General features: G+C 40.8%; 1 protein-coding gene across 3 annotated transcripts; it reads right to left on the reverse strand.

Moving 5' to 3' along the window:
- Positions 1 to 3,931: 3,931 nt before the first annotated feature.
- Positions 3,932 to 20,926, reverse strand: ODR4 (odr-4 GPCR localization factor homolog). 3 transcript variants are annotated; one of them, XM_080348498.1, is made up of 14 exons: positions 20,518 to 20,926; positions 19,638 to 19,772; positions 19,197 to 19,328; positions 18,742 to 18,837; positions 17,504 to 17,610; positions 16,430 to 16,466; positions 16,172 to 16,312; positions 15,453 to 15,548; positions 14,868 to 14,933; positions 13,417 to 13,545; positions 12,687 to 12,777; positions 11,313 to 11,498; positions 6,825 to 6,917; positions 3,932 to 5,628 (listed from the first exon to the last, which is right to left on the reverse strand). In XM_080348498.1, exons 2-14 carry the CDS (start codon positions 19,734 to 19,736, stop codon positions 5,561 to 5,563), a joined length of 1,341 nt encoding a protein of 446 aa, XP_080204624.1. In that variant the 5' UTR covers positions 19,737 to 19,772; positions 20,518 to 20,926; the 3' UTR covers positions 3,932 to 5,560. The 3 variants fall into 3 exon arrangements, with proteins under 3 accessions (XP_080204624.1, XP_080204625.1, XP_080204626.1); XM_080348499.1 differs by having other exon boundaries at positions 20,274 to 20,926; XM_080348500.1 differs by lacking the exon at positions 13,417 to 13,545.
- Positions 20,927 to 21,116: the final 190 nt, after the last annotated feature.

Below are 21,116 nucleotides of genomic sequence, written 5' to 3' on the forward strand. Positions count from 1 at the left end.
GAGTCTTGTATCTGGGCAGGAACAACCCCAGGTTCCAGTGTAAGTTGGGGAATGAGCTGTTGGAGAGCAGCGTAGGGGAAAGGGACCTGGGGGTCCTGGGGACAGCAGGGTGACCATGAGCCAGCACTGGGCCCTTGTGGCCAGGAAGCCAATGGGACCTGGGGTGGGTTAGAAGGGGGTGGTCAGTAGGTCAGAGAGGTTCTCCTGCCCCTCTGCTCTGCCCTGGGGAGACCACACCTGGAATATTGTGTCCAGTTTGGCCCCTCAGTTCCAGCAGGACAGGGAACTGCTGGAGAGAGTCCAGCGCAGCCACCAAGATGCTGAAGGGAGTGGAGCATCTCCCGTGTGAGGAAAGGCTGAGGGAGCTGGGGCTCTGGAGCTGGACAAGAGGACACTGAGGGGGGACTCATTAATGTTTACAGATATATAAAGGGTGAGTGTCAGGAGGATGGAGCCAGGCTCTTCTGGGTGACAGCCAGTGACAGGACAAGGGGTAATGGATTCAAACTGGAACACAGGAGGTTCCACTCAAATATGAGAAGAAACTTATTTGAGGTGAGGGTGGCAGAGCCTGGCCCAGGCTGCCCAGGGGGTTGTGGAGTCTCCTTCTGTGCAGACATTCCAACCCGCCTGGACACCTTCCTGTGTAACCTCATCTGGGTGTTCCTGCTCCATGGGGGGATTGCACTGGATGAGCTTTCCAGGGCCCTCCAACCCCTGACATTCTGGGATTCTGTGATGTCCACCCTCTGATGCGGTCCTGACCATGACATCTACCCTTTGATGGGGTCCCCAGCACCACATCCCCCCAGTGAGGTGACCCCAGTCACAGCCACCTCTCAGGCAGGGCAGCAGTGAGAGGCAGGACCCCTCACTCACCTGTCCCCAGTGAGGGATTATTTATCCTGATTTATCCTTGAGAGAGGCCTTGCCCCTTCGGGCAAGCGATTATTTCTGCTGGGTGCCCCTGAGAGAGTTTCCTGCCTTGTGTATTTGGGCTTTGGATCATCATTCTGTGTGTTAACCTGCAGCAGTAATACCCCAACCGGTATAGCGAACGTGTAGAGAATAAAAGGTGACCAGAACCGTTGCCTGGTTTTGGGTTACCCCTCTGATTTTCAGTGGTTTCTGTTGCTTGGTTTCGGTTTTGCCGTGAAATTAAGTTTGTTTGGGCAAATCCTTTGTCTGGATGAGTTTCGCTTTAGCTCTGTGACAGCACACCGGGCAACACGAATGAGGTTCCTCCTCTTAACAATGCACAATCTTTTTCAGTCTGTAAAACAATTAATTCTTTTATTCCACTAAGAATTCAAACAGCATTGTTCTGTGCTGTACATTTCCGAATGCAAGAGTGTCATAAGGAATAAAGCTTTTCCCCCCCAAGCAGTTCTTCTTGCCCTTACACAAGCATCGTATTTACCCTTCACATAAAACCATCTTAATCTTAACATTTCTTTTGCATCAGTAGTTAACTCTTTGTAAAGCTGCCACTTGCAGATATACCTAATGCTATGAAAATGCCCTGATCTTATAACAGGTTATGGAGAAGATAATGAATTCTCGCACAAAAATAACCAACTCCTTGAGTAGCGGGACAATATTTGTCTTGGATTTTCTTTATGTTATTTATGTTTTAAAGAAGAGACATGAAAAATTTCTGTTCCTCTACACACCAGAAAACCACCACATAGCTGGTGGGAATTTGAACATTCTCGAGAACTTGCCCTCTTGCTCAAACTCGGTTCCAAAGTGATTAGGTTGCACATCAGCAGCTTGGTCACATAAGCATCACTTCTCTGAGAAACAAGGCTGGAAGCAAATAAATCCTAACTATAAGCACCACAGAAACTACATTTATAGCTAGTTGTAAGAAATGAGCTGACACTCCAATTTAAGAGACAGATTAAACGTGTTTAAACAGGATTTCCTTCAACCTGTAATTTAAAAAACAAAAACCAAAGAAAAAGCAAACCCACGTGTGATGTCGAGCCTCAACAGAAGCTCGTGACTAACGCAGTTGCAAATAAAGCTCTGATTGCAGCACTCATTCATATTTCTGCAGAGAAAAAAACACCCTTAAACGCAAAAAGCAAGACTTGACTCAAGCATCGTGAAGATTCTCAAACAACAAAAAAGTACATAAATAAAATAATCAATGTGTTATTAAGCAGATGGGAGCAGCCTTCCTGCTGCCCTCGGCTATAGCCACTCTTCCTTTAGACTCAGAGACCCTGAGTGTCCTCAAATATTCTATCGCAGGCAAAAATGGGAAAGGAAACTGATTATCAGCGGTGTCACTGCTGATCAAACTGAGAAGCTCTAGTAGATGTGTGTCTGACTGCGTGCCGAACGCGCCCCTCAGCTGTGAGGAGTTATAAATCTCATTGGACAAGATCACCAAGGCGTTTTAAAACTACATTTTAGAACTACATAGCACAGAAAATAAGGTTTCTGTGAAATTACTCCGTAAGATCCGTTTTAGAACTGCACTCTGAAGAGCAGGATTTTCAGATGTGGAAGTCTCAACCATTTCTATAGACTCCTTGATATTAACAGTCATGGATATGAGTTAACAAAGCTCCATCCCAGGCACAATGGAGTTTTCACAAGCTGTCAGCTTCAGAAGATGACACAGGCAGCAGGAAAACAATACACCTACATGAAATCTGAGCACATATTAAGCAGCAGTCAAGAAATAGACATTTTTCTCTTCCACACGCCTTTCTGTTTCTCTCAACTCATTTCCTTACATTATGAATGGCCAAGGGTAGAACCACAATGGGAAGGAAGATGACAATGAAATCCCCTCTTGGTTAGTTCTGTAATTCTTAGGCAAGCAAGAACCTGCTTCCTTCTACATCCACTCTTTCCTCACGGCAGGATGACTGGAAGGCTCAATCTGTAGATACAAGCCAAATTACTCATTTTTGTCTTTGACAGGGTTAAATAATTTTCTTATTGCACAGATAGTTAAATGCAGCATCCTGTATTACAGCAGAAACCTCACCCAAAGCAACTTTTCTTGGCCTTTTTCCAACCTCAATCTGGAGAATTAGACTCCACAGACCTTTGATAGTTAGTTATGGGTTAATTTGACATTCTGTAGAGACACCGCAAAGAAAAAGATCATTTGCTAAACATTGAATGAGCTTGCAGGGGGGAAGAGAAACAGAGAAACAGCTAATGGATCCATGGAATAAAAGCTCCAAGCAAGCTCTACTTTTTACACTACCGGTGCTAAATAAGATGATCTATTGGAAGAGCGTTTCATGACAACTTTACTCTCTGGTGTGAGGTATTTAGCATCTCAAATGTTATACTTCACTTCTATGGCTGAGTTTTGAGTAACAGGCAACTACGGAATAACCATTTTGCGTTTTACCTCCAAAAGCATCCATCACCATGGGAAAAAAAAAAAAAAGACAGAGACAAAAAGAGACAAAAGACAAACTTCTTTCTTCTCATTACTCCCCTGCTCCTCCTTCTAATAGAGACCTTAGCAGAGCAATTTTTAAACCAACCATATCTGAAGTACATTACAGAATGCCCATGGATTCCACCCATTTGCCCAGAATGACGTGCACCAATGCCACACGCAGCAGCTGAAGGAGTCCCCTGAAAACAGATCCTCTGCTCCAACACCCCAACACTGCTCCAATACTGACACACAAGATCAACATTGGGTTCCAAAATACAGGTACCATACTAAAAGCGGATCTTTTTTCCAAACAGACCACACAGATGAGGCAATAGTATTTAAGACATTGTTCTCATAGTTGCCTTTTATTAAAAGTATGCTAGTACAACCTCGATTATGCTTTAGAGCTGAAGTGCTTATATTTGTTCTTAGTATTCCAGTGCCTTTATACAAAAAAGAAATTTGCAGTGGAACTAAAATGCCCAATAATACAGAATCCTATTGTAGTTTAGATCCAAGTAAACATCATGTTTTATATACAAATGATCCTTTTTAAACTTATCAAAATTCCTCCCTCCTTCCACTCTCTTCGTGGCAAGCAAATAGTAATGTTATTGCCTAAAGTACCCAGGAGAAAGCTCGGTTGGGCCCCGTCGAGCTTTCTTGGGCTCTTTCGGGCTCTGATGGGCTCTGTAGGGCTCTTCCAGATGTTGCAAGGCTTTGTCGAGCCCTGTCGGGCTCTGTCAGGCTTCATAGGGTCCTTTTGGGCTCTATCATGCCCTGCCAGTCTTTGTCAAGCCCTGTCGGGCTTTGTCAAGTTCTAGTGAGCTCTGGCAGGCCCTGTCAGGATTAGTTGGGCCCTGTTGCGTTCTGTTGAGACCTGTTGGGCTTTGTTGGGCTCTATCATGCCTTGTCAGTCTTTGTTGAGTCTTGTCGGGTTCTGTCAGGACTTGTTGAGACCTATTGGGCTTTATCGAGCTCTCTTGGCCTCTGTCGTGCTCTGTCAGGCTTTTTCAGTCCCTGTAGGGCTTTGTCAGGCTCTGTCATGCCTTGTCGGTCTTTGTTGGGCTCTGTCTGAATTTGTCAGCCTCTGTCGGGCTTATTCAGGCTCTGTTGGGCTCTGCTAGGCTCTGTCAGGCCTTACTGGGCTCTGTCAGGCTTTGTTGGACTCTGTCAGGCTTTGTCAGTCTTCGTTGAGCCCTGTCAGGCTCTGTTGGGCTTTGTCAAGTCCTACTGGGCTCTGTCAGGCCCTGTTGGGTTTTGTCAGGCTCTATCATACCTTGTTGGTCTTTGTCGAGCCCTAATTGGAAAGTTATCTGTTTATAGTCTAAAAATCCTGATTAGCAACCATTTTTGACAACTTGCATTGATCTACAAGATAATCCACAAGGACTGCATAGAGGTAGCTCTTGCTGAAGTAGTTAATATTCCAAGAGAATGATGACAGGAGTCAGAGCTGGACCGAGAAGTTCTCTGAGTTAACAGCAGCATATACACATCTCAAAATTTCTATGTATTTTATTGATTTCTGAATTCTCCATGTCTTGAAGTAAGGTATTTACATGCTGAATTGGTCTAGTCTTTAAATTACTAAAAACTATTTGTATACCTACTATTCTAGTTAACCAATGTTACCTAAACCAATGCATATGGTGAAATGTTGCATTCAATAGATCTAATTTCTCCCCAATTAACTTGAATGAGATGGGATTTCTCTTAGCAAAGGAACCCTTAAAGCAACAATTGTCTCACCAGGTGACTCTGCCAGTCTTATCAATAGCCTGAAAAATACCAGTAGCAGCCTTTTGCATTAAAACAGCAAGTTAGAAGAAAATGAAGGTTTTACATTTGTTTAAGGGATTTTTCTAGAAAATCATACTATCATTCATTTATACAGAGTGACATGGTTATTTTCTTGTAAACTTGATTCAGTTTCTACAATACATGATATTTGAACTGCATGATTGTACTTGATACATTAAGTGCATGCTGGAACAAGGTACCTGAACCTATCATTACAATTTATATTGCACATCTAACTGCTGATATTTAGGCAACAGTTCTTAATTACTAAGATATTAAACCCAGATGATTCCATCTCGTAACTGGCCAATACTTCCATGAAGCTCCAGTTGCTCGAGTTTAATCACTGAAGTAATTGAAGGAGAAGATCGATGCCAAGACTGCAACAGCAGCGGCGATGACCACACCTAAAATAACAAAGACAATTCATTGGGTGAGTGGCACGGGCGCAGCTGGCAGCAGCCAGGGTGTGGAGGGCAGCGACGAGGTGAATGACAAGCAGAAGAAACAGCGAGAGCCACCTCAACAACCATGTACCACTGCTAAGCATAAAGTTAAAGCCATGAAGTCAGATAATGAAATTCTAAAAGCTCCATGTGACATTTGTCATCAGAGCAGGACCCTTCCAGAAATGCAGGTGACTGCACACTTCTGCAGTGCCTTGGCCACGTCCTGGCCTATGAAACAACACACTGACTCTGCACTACTGCTTAATTGTAGGAATCGGACTATGAAATAAATATAACAATTAAGCTTTAAGAAACAAAAGCTTTGAAGTTTTTTTCTTTTCTGTGTGGCGCTACATCTACTCCATAAGCCTTTTTGTAGCATAACAGTCATTTTTCTATTGATTAATATGCTTGTTACTGATGTAGTTAAGACGACATAAAAAAAAACCCAAACACCTCAGCGATGATTCAAGTGAAAACATTTTTACATCCACATTTACACACATATTTACTGCTAGTACTTTAATCTTCCGGTTACCATGTCCTACTTCTAAGAATTAATAGAAAACAAAAGCTACTGTTTTGTTGGCTAAAATAGAACTGTATTTTAATATGAAGAGACAGTGAAAGCTCACAGCAAAGAGAGCTGTACAAAGCACAGACAGATATAGGAGAGCTGGATGCAGAATATCATGGAGAAGCTGTAGCTGAAAGAAGAGTTCTGTGGCTGGAGTTCCCTGAATTATTGAGGCTGACAATTAGCACCCGAGCCCACGTGCATTTGTCAGCTTTGGGAGGAGATTACTGAGTCACCAGCCAATTTATGGGTGCCTACTTGACAAAGCCATTCAACTGTGTTATTTTTCAAGTGCAAAATTATAAAAGCGGTGAGTCTCCATGAAAGTAGTAAAGCTACATGAGCCTTTTGTGTGGACTTGTAAGCGGAATGAATGCAACTACTGGTTTTGTTCCCAGAGCGGGTTGTGGTTTTTCCTTCCCCAGAAACATCCTGCCCCTGCAACACTGAAATGAGGACTCCTTTCAGTAAAACACTGCATTAATCTCACCATCTTCTTAATAATTCCATGGAACAGTACTGAAAGGGTCCATTGAAGTTTCTGGATTGCCGTAACAAAACCAGGGAAATAACGTACCCATATTTTGTTGAAGTTTCAACAGCAACGTTGCTTTTGTCACTTGTTTCTGTTGTGTGTCATCCACGTTGTCAGCAATGGGACAAATATCAACTGCACGGAAATCAAGTGAAGAAGTAAATACTAGACGAAAAGCTAACAGTTGTGTTTTACAGTTGAATTAACGCAAAAGGCCAAGAACTTAATCTCGACTTTATAAGAAGTAAGTTTATGGTAGAAAAAATACAGTTTATCATAGTAGAAATAGTACAGTAGCACCAGTACAGCACCAATCTATTCTATATGGCTGGAAGGGTAAAAATAAAGAGAAAAAATACATTTGTGAATGAGTTCCTCTTCCAAAGCTCATTTTCCACACCCTGCTTCCAGAATAACATATCCAACCACCTTTAGGTAACTCGGGGAGAATTTGAGTGCTTTGAGAGGGAACCACCAAAACGAACCATTACCCACCTTCCAAGAATAAAGTTTGCCCTCTAAAGCCATTTGTCTGGAGCTCAGGTTACACACAAATCCATTGCCACTAAAAGAGTGAGCCCGGCATCATTTCCCTGCCTAAGAGGCATAAAATGCTTTATTTCAAAGCACAGAAATTCCTTAAAAATCCATTTTCAGAGCAGACGCAGAGGACATGTGCCCCTTTGGAACAATTACTAAATCCTTAGACTATGCAGCCAGGATGGGAGAGCGCTTGACTCTGTTTCCAGTCTGATGGGATTCAAACCCGTATCTAGTGCAGATTATCTTCTGGATCACTTAACTGGTGCAGTGAGATCTGGATGTTTTCAGAAAGAACAGAATGGGCACAGTGAGATGAGAAATAAAGACTAACCGATTCTTCTTGTTCAGAAGATGAAGAAGAAAACACCCCCAGGGGTACCAGCTATCAAGTTTTAGCAGTCTATGGAATAAAACCACATCTCCCATCTCCAGAGGGGGGTTGTCAATCACCTATAAATTACAAATTATATAGCTGAGTAATACGGCACATCCGTTGTGTGATTCATATGAAAATGATTCATGGAAAAGTACTTTCTCTATCATAGCATTAGCTATGGGGGAAATGTATAATCTAGATGGGTGACTGTAAAGGTTGTTTCTGTTGCATGAGTCATGTGCATGCTTGTCTTCAAAATCTTCTCCAGTCAAACTTGCCCAAGATGTTGCTACACAAAAGCACTCTAACTGGACATTTAGGACCTGTCTTTAGCCATTTTTACCCCTGAACCCACTGACTTTGTATAGGATGTACTATGGCAGAGCAACTAATAACTGCTCGATATGAAACTTAACAGGATAGCAAGACCTATAGATATGCAGATGCACACACATGCATCCACTAAGCATAGACATTGTTTTGAGATCTCTCTGCAACCTGCATATACACGTAAAACAAAAATAAGGGCACAACATTTCAATGCAAAGGGTGCTATTTTTGAAGAGAAACGACCACATATTTCTGAAGCGAAGTGGTCCACAATGAAGCCGCAGTTTCATCGTTAGCTTTTCTATGCGAAGGAAAACACATCTTCATCTGCCTAAAATATGAACAGAAATCTTCAACCGGAATAAATGAATTATTAATTGTTGCAAGATACTTTTCCAAGTAAGTACATTAACTAGCACAGTAAGAGCACCACATTCTCTCCAAACTACTTAACAGAGCTTTCAACTCCCTAAAATAACGTATCTATTTTAGAGAAGCTGACCCCATTTCTTGGGTCACCTTTGAAGTCTAGACACAGCAGGTTTCTTTCTGCTTTAGTTTTCATGAGCAAGTAGGATAGTTTGCGCCCTCTAACTTGGTGTTTCTTTGCACCTTCATAAGAACCGCTGCACTTTTCTAAAAGTGGCTTTGGAAGGTGCACATCAAGGTAGCAATACTTGCTTGCTCCGGAAGGGAAAACTCAAAAAAGAGGAAAAAAGAAACACCCTTGAGCTACTTAGGTACCAAAGGCATTTATGTCATTAAGGAAGACTCGCATTTGAAGTGGCTGTGGTATAAATCACACAAAGAGTTTTCAAAAGCAGATGCTTTCTAGTACCAATTATACAAATTCTTAATTCATTAATTCTTCCATTTGCTAACAAAGATGGGGAAGCGATTACCACTCCTGAGGTCCTATTTAAGTTTATCTGCTCAGGGTATTTAACACACCACCCCCTGCACCGAGGAGGAGCAGGGATTTAGCAAAGCCAATCCTAAATGCAGAGCTTTCAATTGCTTGTATTAAAGCACTAATACCTTGCAAGTGCAGTGTCAGAGCTCCTTATATCTCTCAATCATAAATAGGGCAGTTTTTACTTTCTATTTTCCATGTTACAATTTTAAAGCATGACCTGATAGACCTCGCTGGAGAGTTGTACAAGGAATCAAGAGAGTAAAACTGTAGGAGATGGCAGCAGGGGCTGTACTAAGCACATAAAACTGACCTTCCCAAAACACCTTTATTTAATATATTTTGACTCAAAGCTCCTTACAAAGAAATCTTTTGGCAATACTGACTAGATAATCTTCTTCTCAAGTGCATATTTTAAAAAGCAACAGCAAAACCAAAACAGAGATTATTTGAAAAGCCTGTTCATGTTCTTGAATTGTAAACAGTTCTTTTTATCAGCAACTTCACTATGACGGGCATTTCCAGTCAATTCAAGGTCGGTGCCCAAGACCACAGGAATTTTAATACAAACAAAATTCACTACAAACCCATTTTTATACCATTACTGAATTCTGTTATTAATAGAGATAGCGCTAAGCTTTGAGAAACAACAAATGCTACCCAAATTGGAATGAAGCGTTAAAAAGCTTTTACACAGGGGAAACCTCAAATTCTCATTGTGTCACAAAAACATGGTTACAGCAATGCTTCGACACCTCAGGCCAAAGCACCAGTAAAAGTCAAATTGCAAAATCAATGTTTTCTCACAATGCAGAACACTTTTCTTACCCAGTTAACAGGTCTAATTTCTAAAACGGCCTTCCTGGCATTAATAAAAGTGTGTAAAGAACTGAAGATTTTAATAAGCCATAAGTTATTAATATGGTAACAATAGTTCCCAGAATTGAAGAGCATTGTTTTGATAGCATTATTACCACCATCGCTATGAACAGAGCCGATTATACAAACAAACTTTATGGTGTTCATGGGAATAAGCAATAGTAGCTTAAAGATTATTAAAATTACGCTTATAACGCAAGAGAGATTTTTATTCGCTTTCCTGTTTTTCGTGATGGTCTTGAGCTGTGTACACCTGCGACTTTGAGATAATGAGCCAGATTCACTGCTAACAGGTTTAGTTAAAACCCAGGAAAACTAAATAATTTAGAAAGGCTTAAGAATTTGTGGTTAGCTCTGAAATTAAGAAACTCAAAACACCCTCCAAGTAAACAAGTAGGTCAAGCAGAACATCAGTTCACCCTACGCACCAAGCTCATGGCTATGTTTCCCATTTTTTGGTCCCAAATTACCAACATCAAAGAGTCTCTCTTATCTGAGAATTTCTTCTTCAAATTTTCAATTGTAAAGCTGTAACCTGTAGCTCATATTCACATTGATGGGAGAAAAAAGGGAAGAAAAGAAATCTCTTGGTAAGATCATAGGAAGCATTCTTAGATGAATTTCAACTACAGATTTGACCCCTACATTGAAATCAAAGGCACACGGGGAAAAATATTAAAGACACAACAGGAAACAATTTAAACCGAAAATATTCAGAAAAAGAAAGTCAATAACTACATTAAAGAAAAATATCTGTATTAAAGGGAACATAAGAGTCTTGTGATCAGATCAGAAACTTCTAAGACATTCTGTGGAAAAGGAAAAGCACTCACAATTTTCTTTCCATTTCAAGTGAATCACAAAACTTCAGGTTTGGGCTCTGCATTTGATACATAAATCAAAACCCTCCGAACAAAGAAAGGTACTTGGTGTTTTTGAAAGACTCAGGTTCTAGCATGAGAACTTCCTGAAAGATGCATTAGACTATCTATACACATGGTTTTTAATATTCAGTGAAAATGTGTAGATTTGAGAACAGCTGTCAACTTCTGATTTTGACTTAGAATAAGTAGTGTCAGAACTACTCAGCTCTTAAACCAGCAACGTTGAACTACTGAAGAAGTAACCAGAATATAAAGCTTTCTATGGCTTTTTTTACAGTTTATTTGCCAATATATATATCCTCAATTCAGGTGCAGAGTAACGTACGTAAACCTTGTTCAACTGAACTGTAGTTCACGAGCTGCAACCATACTTGCATAGAAAGGGCAAAATATTTGAGAAAATAGAAAAAAAAATCTGTTAAAAGTCAAATACAAACCCACCAAGAGCCTTTACCACTTTTCACAAATATATTTAAACTGTTATTAGATTGATATAAACCCTTAGAGCTTGATATGAAGGAAGCCAACTTGAAGCATATTCACATGTGGATGGAAGTGTTCTGTGCCATCGGTCACCATTTTTGGCTCTCAGATCCCATATTTACCTGTGCTCATCTCCTCTGCGACGTGGATATCTTCAGCCTGCACAGCTTGATCCAACATCTCAACAAAACGTTCCTGAATTTCTCCAGCGGCCTCATCACCGAACTTATAATCGCTGAGCATCACGCTGGATCCGGCCACGGGGACAAACAGTCTTTGAGGTAAGACATGATATTGCCTCTTAAAATCTAAAGGAGAAAGGGGGAAAAATTATCATCCAAATAAAAGCCTTGACAGTTAAGATTCTTTATTCATCTCTGACCATAAGATAAAGCTATTGCAAAAGAACTGCTCAAGGTTTCCATGTAAAAATCTTGGGTTCGGGTTTAGTTGTTACTGTTTTATGCAAGTTTTGGCTGCTGTTGTACTGATTTATGTTCTGACGTTAGTCTCTCCAGAAATACCCAAGAGACCTCCAAAACAGCCCATAAAGTGCTAAACAGCCCTTTTTTCATGTTCAGAATGACTAGCAAAAGAACACTGGGAGAGACTGCAGATAAGAGCGTCCACAGAACAGCGCATGATTTCAACACCACAAGCATTTGGCCGTCAAGCCACAAAGTACGGCTGCCACCTAAAGAGGAAACTGAAAACTGCATGTGATTGAAAAGTTTAAATCCCGCAGGCTGAAGTTGGCTAACGCCAAAATGAACCACGTTCTCCTAAAGCATGAACATGAACACGAATCATTTTTCCTCACACAATCCACCCGTTTCCATTTCTTTTCTATTTTTCCTAAAATCACTATCAAATATAATATCTTTTAAAAGGCTTTCCCTTCCTTAAGATCGTCAGACTGATTATTTCGACTGCTTTAAAAAACTCCAAACAACACAACAACATGTAGATAACTTGATACCATTGCACCAACTCAAGTTTAAAGAATCACCCAGTATGAGCTGGGAGATTTGGTCTCATCATGTACCCCATTAGGTTTTAATATAATCATGCTAAGTTTTATTTTCATTAGATCAATTTGCACGGTGTTCTGGCCACTGCACAGTGCTCTGTTTAAGTCAAACTAATGCAATCCCACAGTTATTCACCCTGCCTAAATAAGATCTACTTCTTTAAAAAGGAGGACAGGAGTTTCAACTACAGTATTTTTAAAAACTGCAAAATTTCTCATCGGTGAGAAAGAAGCTGAAATTGCATTTGGTGGTCAGGAGAACTGAATACAAACTTGGTATGAAAGCTGCGATGCCCAAGCACATATCTGGACTTGACAAAAAATCCTCAGGATTATAAGAAAAACTCAAGGCTGCCAAATAAATTGTGTCATTTGCTTGTTATTCTCCTCTCACTTCACTACACTAGCAGAATTTTCTACAAGAAGCAAAATTCACTCCCAATGTTATTCATTTATGAATTCCTACTTTTGTTTTGAGGTCCTTCATTTATAATCAGATCTTCAAACAGTATTTCACACCGATCACTCAACGTGTTTATTATGTCTCTCTTCAAAGCCTGCAAGGACAAAGCAAAACCATCAGTAACCTAAAAGTCACTTGCAAAGCTTTTGACTAGTAAGAAACCACAAAAGTCGTCCCGCAGAGGTTTAACCCACATTGAAATAGTTTTTCCCACAAAGTAAAAACTCTGAGGAGAATGTTAAACAATCCAATAAAGAGGAGCTAACTTTAAAAGAATTAAAATCAAAACCAACAAAAATGAAAAGCTGAGGAAAATGTTAGTATCGTTAGAACTGTTTTTAATACGAACGTTTAGAAGTCGTCAAACAAAAATAATCACAAGGCATTAACTCAATAAAGGGAACAAATTAATCTGTATTTTCCCTCCACACATACAAAAATATAGTCTGTAACATTTTCTTAATTTTGAGACAATTCTTCAAAGCTAATCACTTTGACAATTTGTGCAAAGATTCACTGGAGAACAGCCTTAGCAACAGGAGACATACCTTCTAGAAGTGAAAAAGGAACTGAATCCACCACACACGCACACAGTTTGTTTCTGTAACACTCTCTGTGTTCAAGGGCATGAACATTTTGACCTCAGTTTAGACTGGGGCAAAGAAAAAACAGTTTGACAAATTTCATGTATTTCAGAAAAATGTTTGTGATGGGCTAACGACCTTTTCACTACCTGAATGGCTTCTTTAACTTTTGGCTTGTTGTTATGTACGTAGGCTCTGCATTTCACAGCACCTTTGAGATTTATGGAACCGCTGCAGACCTGGACTGTAGCTGTTGATCTACGACTTGAACCCTGGGACTGAAAAATAAACAGGTTTCGGTTTTATCTTGTTACCAAGGCACTTGCAGCATGAGTAACAAAAACCAGAACTAGGAATTGATAGCATACCTTAAAATGTTTACTTATAACCTGTTTTCCCTCATGATTTATAACTCTGGTTTTGTGGGGTTTTTTTAGGTTTGTTAGTTAAGACTGAAAATTTCTTTCCTTTTCCATTACAGAAAATGTATTTACTTTTGTGGACATTACTTGCGATTTAAATATTTGTGTGTATAAGACTTCTAAAACTTTCCAGGCAAGCAGCTTGTGGCTAATAGTAGTATCAGTCTAGAAATCCTTTTAAGATTTTTTTTTAAATGAAGTTTGTATGTTTATTATACAGCCAGCATAAGCTACCATATCCTGAGATTCATCCCACCAGTCAGTACTAAATTATAAACGTGGTGACGTTTAGAACTGTGTTAAACTGTTGCCTAGAAATACTCACCCTAATTACCCAAACAATGAGTCTGTTGTGTGAAGGACTCTAAGACACCACCTGGAAACACGGGGAGGCTTAACTTCCACAAGAACTGCATAAACTGCTACTGAAATAGAAAGCTTTCCTTCCTCTGAGGCAATTAACCATTGGACTAATGTAACGACAAAAGATACTTATCAAGTCTTTAAAATGGCATTTTAGGCATTTATAAGTTTTGCTGAATGTAACTTTAGAGAAACCAGGAACTACTTGACAAAATAGTGCGGCCTGCGCTATGCAAGAAGCCGACAACACATCTGGACTCATCTGGACTTTAGGACCTTGACTGGGGCACCTACTTCAGGGGTCAAGTCAGTATAACCTCTGGTAGAGAGGAAACTCCTGACACAGACCCAGCAGCTCCAGATTCAGATTTAGCTCACAGGATCTGCACTTGAATCCAAAACGAGCGACTGAGCTGCTGACAAAGTGTTCAAGTGCATGTCCACAGCTAACTGTGGTGACTCTGAACTTCCGAACAATGCAAAGCCACCTTCAAATCAGCATACACAAGTACACACAGGTATCCTCCTACCGCATGAATTAGTCTGTGGGATTTCATTTCTACAACCAGCTTTTAGAATTTTCCTTGCAGCTGTGAAATTCTGAGACAACGCGGTTATCACAGCACGAGAACTTCCAAATACACAGAATACATAGATCTGGCCACAGTTCCACAGTCAGAATCCGTGAGGGAATAAAAAGTCTTAGGACAAAGTAAGCTGGATTTCTAGACAATAATTCACAATGTTCTTTTATTTTTTATTATATTTTATAAGCTAACAGAGAGGTTATACTTTACAAACCACTAAATACTTACCAGCTGTGTCAGAACTTTGACATCAGAAAACTGAGTGCTGGATTGAATATTTCCTTTTGACTTTTTCTGAGGGGGGAAAAAGTTATGTGTCATGAAACAGGAAAAAAATCTCCCTGATTCAACATCTCCTCACTACCGTATAAAATGTGCCCTAGTTTATAGCTTTTAAGAGAGAAAATGGCCCATAGAAAATAGCTGTGAGAATATAATTACAAAACTAAAAGGTGAGATGGATGCATCAGCCAAACAATGTGTTTCCACCCTTTGTTAAAAATATAGACACATGTAGGTCTTAAAAAGCTCATCACCTACATTCACACCTTACTCATGTTCTTTAATGACCAGACAGCGCATAGAAAAGTTTTTAGTCAGTCTTCCCACATAATTATTGTGTTCGCATTGCAGGAGGAAGAAGAGGCAACTTGCAGCAATGCAGATGGGAACACGAGCAGCCCTGCCAATTAGTTACCTACGCAGGCCAATTAGATCAATAAACGCTGTACAGAAGATGTCTCCAGCTCTATCACACTGAAGGTTCTCACCACATAGCTATTAGAGTTCAATTCCTTCTTGTTCAGCACTCACCTGCCCTTCCAGTAGCTCTGTATCTTCATCTTTAACTTGTCCATTGATCAGAAAAACACTGTCTTCAATTTGTTTGGACCATCTATTTAATCCGTTCTTTAAAAAAACAAAAGTGAAAACACAAAAATCTCATAAGAAAGAGGAAAGAGAATTTCACTAGAAGAATCAGACAGTATCATGCTGAAAATTATTACGTTTCAACAGTTACTCTGAGAGAGTTTTAAAGTCTCTGAAAAATCCGTTTATATGTTTTTTCCGAAGTGAAATCTTATAGCCAACATGTTCAGAATATATCCATTAAGATACAAGTATTTCAAAATATTTAAGTGCTACCCTAGGCATTTTATTTTTGAAAGTCAATTAGTATCAAAAGCACCCTTTACCCCATCCTAATTCGATGTAATATTTCACTAGGTGAAGCAGAAGAGACTTTGGTTGGAACAACCATGACCATTGCAACAGAATTTTGAGCAAAGGAAACTACCAACACTAAACACCACAGAAGAAAAGTCTTTCTCGACTTTTTATACTGTGAACGTTTCATAGTAACTTCAAATAACATTTAAAAGAGGAATAACTGCCAAACACACCTGCTGTTTAGTCCTACTCCTCAACTCGCATTATTCAAATCTTTCTCTGTAATTTAATTCTCAACAGAGGAAAGGGTGTGGGGACGGGGACGGGGACCCCCTGCGCCACTGGCACAGCCAGCGAGTTACCTTGGTGTTCTTCTCCAAGTCGTGGTTGGGTGAAGTAGCAAGGAGTGGAATGTGAATATTGACGTTTACTGTGCAGCCCAAAGCCAACCAGGACGCAGACAGAGCGCTCTGGTATTTCCAATCTGCTGGTTTGGCTGAACTCTGAGAACAGAAAGAAGCAATAAAGCATCTATACAAAACACTGTAGAGAGATTATTTTTTTAACATTGCTTGTTAAGCATTAAAAGCTGTATATGACACACAGGATGACGAGCTCACCTTTGGGTCTTGCACATCATAGGTTCGGCAAACTACTCTTTGCTACTTAAAGAAAAAAATCCAGTGAGAAGCAAAAAAACCTCAAAATAAAACAACAAAAAAACCTAATAGGAGCAATTTGCAATTAACATTGTCCTTTACTTCTTTGTGAAGCCTCTTGTCGTCAACAACTGTGACCAATTTAGAATGAACCATTTCATTGCACTCTGAAGCAACATCGTTGGTCAATAAACCAGTTTCTGGCATAGCGCTATTTGTACTTACTTTTGCTTTCTCTGAGAGACTGCAAATAATAAGACGTAGACACGAACACCTCGTGAATACATTTAACTTTCCATTTAGCTCTAGCTTTATTCAGCATGACTGTAGATTACGGTAGCAGCAAACAATCATTGCAGCTTAAAGAACATTTTAAGAATAAGTACCAAGGCCTCATATTTGTTCTGAAACTGTTTTATTTTCAGGGAATACTGCTTAATTTAATTGTCTTGATTATTTTTCATTAGTGTAAAAAAGTGGAAAAACATTTGCCTGTAAACTCCAACTATCATAGTGATACTGTCCCAGCTCTTTCAATATTAAGATCAATAGGTATCCACAGGGAGAAGCACCAACGCACCAATTTGCAGTTTATCCTCCTCTCTCTCAGCTCTGTGAGGCAAAGCCTTGCTATCTTATCCGTGTATTATCTTGTTATCGACAGACCCAGCATTCTCCTGCAGCACTAGTACCGGTCCCACACGCCTGCTACTTCTTCACCTCCACATCAGTATCAACGGTAACAGCAAGCTCAAGAAGCTATATGGTATTTTAGATGTTTTAATCAATTTATGCAAATCAAAACTGACTGGGGAAGGCATCATTTGATGCCACCACACACAAACCTAACAGAAAAAAACGATGGAAATTTTGCAAGGATAAGAGAGTCAATACTCTTATCAGAAAACTCCACCATTTTGACTCAACTGATCTATGCCTAACTGAACTCAGCTTCCTCCTCATAATTTATCATTTATTCAGAAATAACTACAGAAACCACGCTCTCAACCAATAAACCTTGATCATAAAGGATACTTTTTAGTAGCAGAACAAATCTGAAGAGCTGCCCTGTCCGAGACCTCCTCCTCAGAGGGTTTCCAGAGCCTTCTTTTCGTCAAGGACTTCTCCACTGAGAAGATTAGCTGAGGATGAAATAAGTATTACGGATTTTTCCACAAAAAGAATCCATTCTTATTTCTGGAAAACAGTTTTGCACTAAAGTTCTAAGTCCGAGTGATTCCATAGTTAAGCATAAACAGGAAGTACACCTGCCATGTCACCAAAATGTCATGTTAAAAGAATATTCAACAAAGATTTGTAGGCTACTACTCCAAAGCCAACGTTGCTTGTGAAATCCTAACTCAGATTCCTTTTTAAACTTAACCAAGCAACACACATTCACATATTCAACCCATAGGCTTTTCCCCCTACAGAAATATTACTGCTTTATGGCCGTCAGTTGAGGATCTGGAAGGACAGCTGTGCAAAATAGCTACTAATTCAAAAACAAAACCAAATTTTAATTCAGGAATGACTTACCACCTGGACACAGCTCACCTTTTTTGTTGGATACTAGACGCAGTAATCACAACTGAGATGCGGTTACGCTGCACTGTAAAAATTGAATCTCGGACCTTACACTTCAAAACCTACTCATGTTTAAATCGCTGATCATTCTTACCTTACAAAAACGATAAAATGAACCTACATGTACAGAACAGAAACTAAATGTGGCACTAGATGCCCCAATACTGTAACAAAAATGCATTTTAAGTCTATTGGACTGTAAAATGTTCTCTGCACTTTTTAAACATAACCCTCCACACCCTAAGTAAATACTCCTAGTTCTATAGAATATATTCATATTAAAGGAATCAGAACTATAGATATTTCTCTATTGTAAACATCTCTATTCTGAACAACTCAGAGAAAAAAACCCTAACATGCTAACACTACTAAAAACAGTGCCAAAAGGATTTAGCTTAATATAACCTTTGACGATGTTTCCTTAAGCTACAATGTCCACTTCCAGTAAATCCAGCCAGATTTGCCATTGCAGTAACAAACACCACAAGGAACAGAAAGTTAGCAAATGCAAGCTGTGGTACAGCCCCATAGGACAGTGATTTTCAGAGGTTTCAGTCTCAAAATCATATTTGCCCTTTTAGAAATAAAGCCAGAGAACAACCATATATACTGAAGACAATGACAGAAAATTACTCGGCTACACACCTAGAGATATTCCTGGTTTGTCCACCAGGAAGGACACTTACCCTGCGCAGAGCATTTTGACTATCTTTTGACAGTTCTGGAGTTGCAATGATAAATACACCAAGAACTAATAAGCCTCCAGGAAGCATTCTAGAAACCTTCAAAATAGAAAGGAACATGTATTAATAGGACTCAGAGATCTAGCAACCATATAACTTGATATATCGAAAATTTCTAATGAGACAAGCACGCGTTAAGAGCAGAAGTGAAATAATTAAGACTGTTTTTCACTTATAGGTCCCTCTGAAATGTAGGAACACAGCACCTCACGAATGTTCTCATTTCAGTCCTATGAAGTCATCTTAAAACTTGGAAAACAACAGAGATGTTTTGGTTTAAAACATCTGTTCCCATGAAGGTTGAGAAAAAGGCTTCAGATTAAACAAGTGATGAGGTTTTCTAAGTCTTATTTCCTTTCTGTTTGTCTCATCTCCTCCATTAACTTGCCCTGTGGTACCTGACTGGCGTGTGTCGTTATCCACTCTTCATCAAGGGACGCCAGCTTTGCGGGACTGACGTTATCCTCCTTCTGCTCTTCCTTTGGAGGTGTTCGAACAGCCCGGATCACATAGTCTCTTTGCGGGGAACACTTTGAAAAGCATCAACATAAGTAAATATACCATGAAGTTGACGTCAGAGAATATAAAGTGTAATATAGCAACTGTAAGGTCTGCTTTACAGTAGGTATCATTAAGCTCTGTAGTAACCTGTCACAAAAAGAATTCCCTCATGAATTTGCCTCTGCCTTAAAGCCTCATTTAGCGATAAGTTTTATCTTTAGGATTTTATTTTCTGTGTATCCTGTCTTCCACATAATGATTTAAGATTATTAAGGCCAAGAGGGTTTTCCCCTGTTAATGTGAAGTAATAAATTAGACTTCAAATATTTCACACTTACCTGCCCTATTAACAGGCCAGTGACATAAGGCTTCACTTTTGTGGTGAGGTCTGAAAGATACTGCCCAATAGCTTCCTCAACCAAGTACGTTCTACCCATTGCTGCAAGTTTAAGACTAAGTATCGTAGTTTCAACCTACAAAACAAATAAAGCATAAAGGCAAATAAAGTATATATACTATGCTGGTTACCTGAAAGAAAGATCCTGAGAAGATTAATACTTTATATTTCAAAGGTTAGTTGCTTTATGATCTGCAAGTCCGCTCTTTTAAATGTAAAACATAACTTTCTACACTAGAGGAAGGAGCACATGACTCTTATTAGAAAGAAAACTATTTTAAACACCTGCCACTGAAATTATATGGCAAATCACGCACACAAACGCCAGGAAAAACGTCTCTCCAAGCAACAACTTCTTGCTGTATCATGATCCACCAGAGGCCTGAATGTAAAGTGTGCATTTTTGCAGACACATTCCTCTAGGAGAGGCTTGTGCTTACACATGTCATGCACAATTTCAATTGCAATTCCTAAGGCATTAGAGCACAGCGTGTGTGGACTATCCAAAGGGCCTTTACAGCTCCCACCAGCTGTATGGACGCAGGACACGGGGCCTGCCGCACAGATCCACGCACACCGATTTGGAAAACGGCTTCGTGCACCGAGGATTTCCACGGGAATTAAGTATGGAAACGCCGCAGCCAAAGAGCACACGATGAGGAGGGGAACGGGCAGTTTGAGTCCCCGCACAGGTGTGTGCCGGGCAGGGCTGGCGGAGCCGCGGCTCCCCCCCGGCGGGAGCAGGACAGGTGTCCCGCACCCCTCTCAGCACCGACAGCCGCTCCGCTCCCGCCGCTCCCTGCAGCGCTCCCCGCACTCGCCTGACGGCCGCGGCCACCGCCGGGTCCCGAACTCGGCACCGCCACCTCAGCCCCTCGCTCAGCCGGACAGTGGCGACGTCACCAACCCGCGCCGCTCGCGGCCCGGCTCAGCGCGGTGACGCGCGGCGACCCGCCACCGAGCGCGGGAAAAGTGCGCGCTGAGGGAGGGCTCGGCGCCACAGCCGCCATGCTTAGAGTGGCGGAAGCGGTAACTGCTCTTCCTGGATCTTCCAGGCGCGCAGGATGGCTCGGAAGGGAGTGCGGGTCGTGACGAGCTTCAACTCGAAGCCTTGAGGACTCCTGTCTCCAATTTAGCGGCTCCAACGCATCAACCAGCAACTCTCGCCTCACTCAACATGGCGGATAGAGTGGCCTTACCGGAAACGGAAGTGCTTGTGGGGGGGCTGCCCCCTTCATTCTGAACTTCGTTGAAAACATTGAAAACTCCTTCTGTGCAGACATTCCAACCCGCCTGGACACCTTCCTGTGTAACCTCATCTGGGTGTTCCTGCTCCATGGGGAGATTGCACTGGGTGAGCTTTCCAGGGCCCTTCAACCCCTGACACTCTGTGAAAACTACACTTCCCGTGATGCCGCGG

Source organism: Nesoenas mayeri (genome assembly GCF_963082525.1).
Source record: "Nesoenas mayeri genome assembly, chromosome: 8".
NCBI classification, from domain to species: domain Eukaryota; kingdom Metazoa; phylum Chordata; class Aves; order Columbiformes; family Columbidae; genus Nesoenas; species Nesoenas mayeri.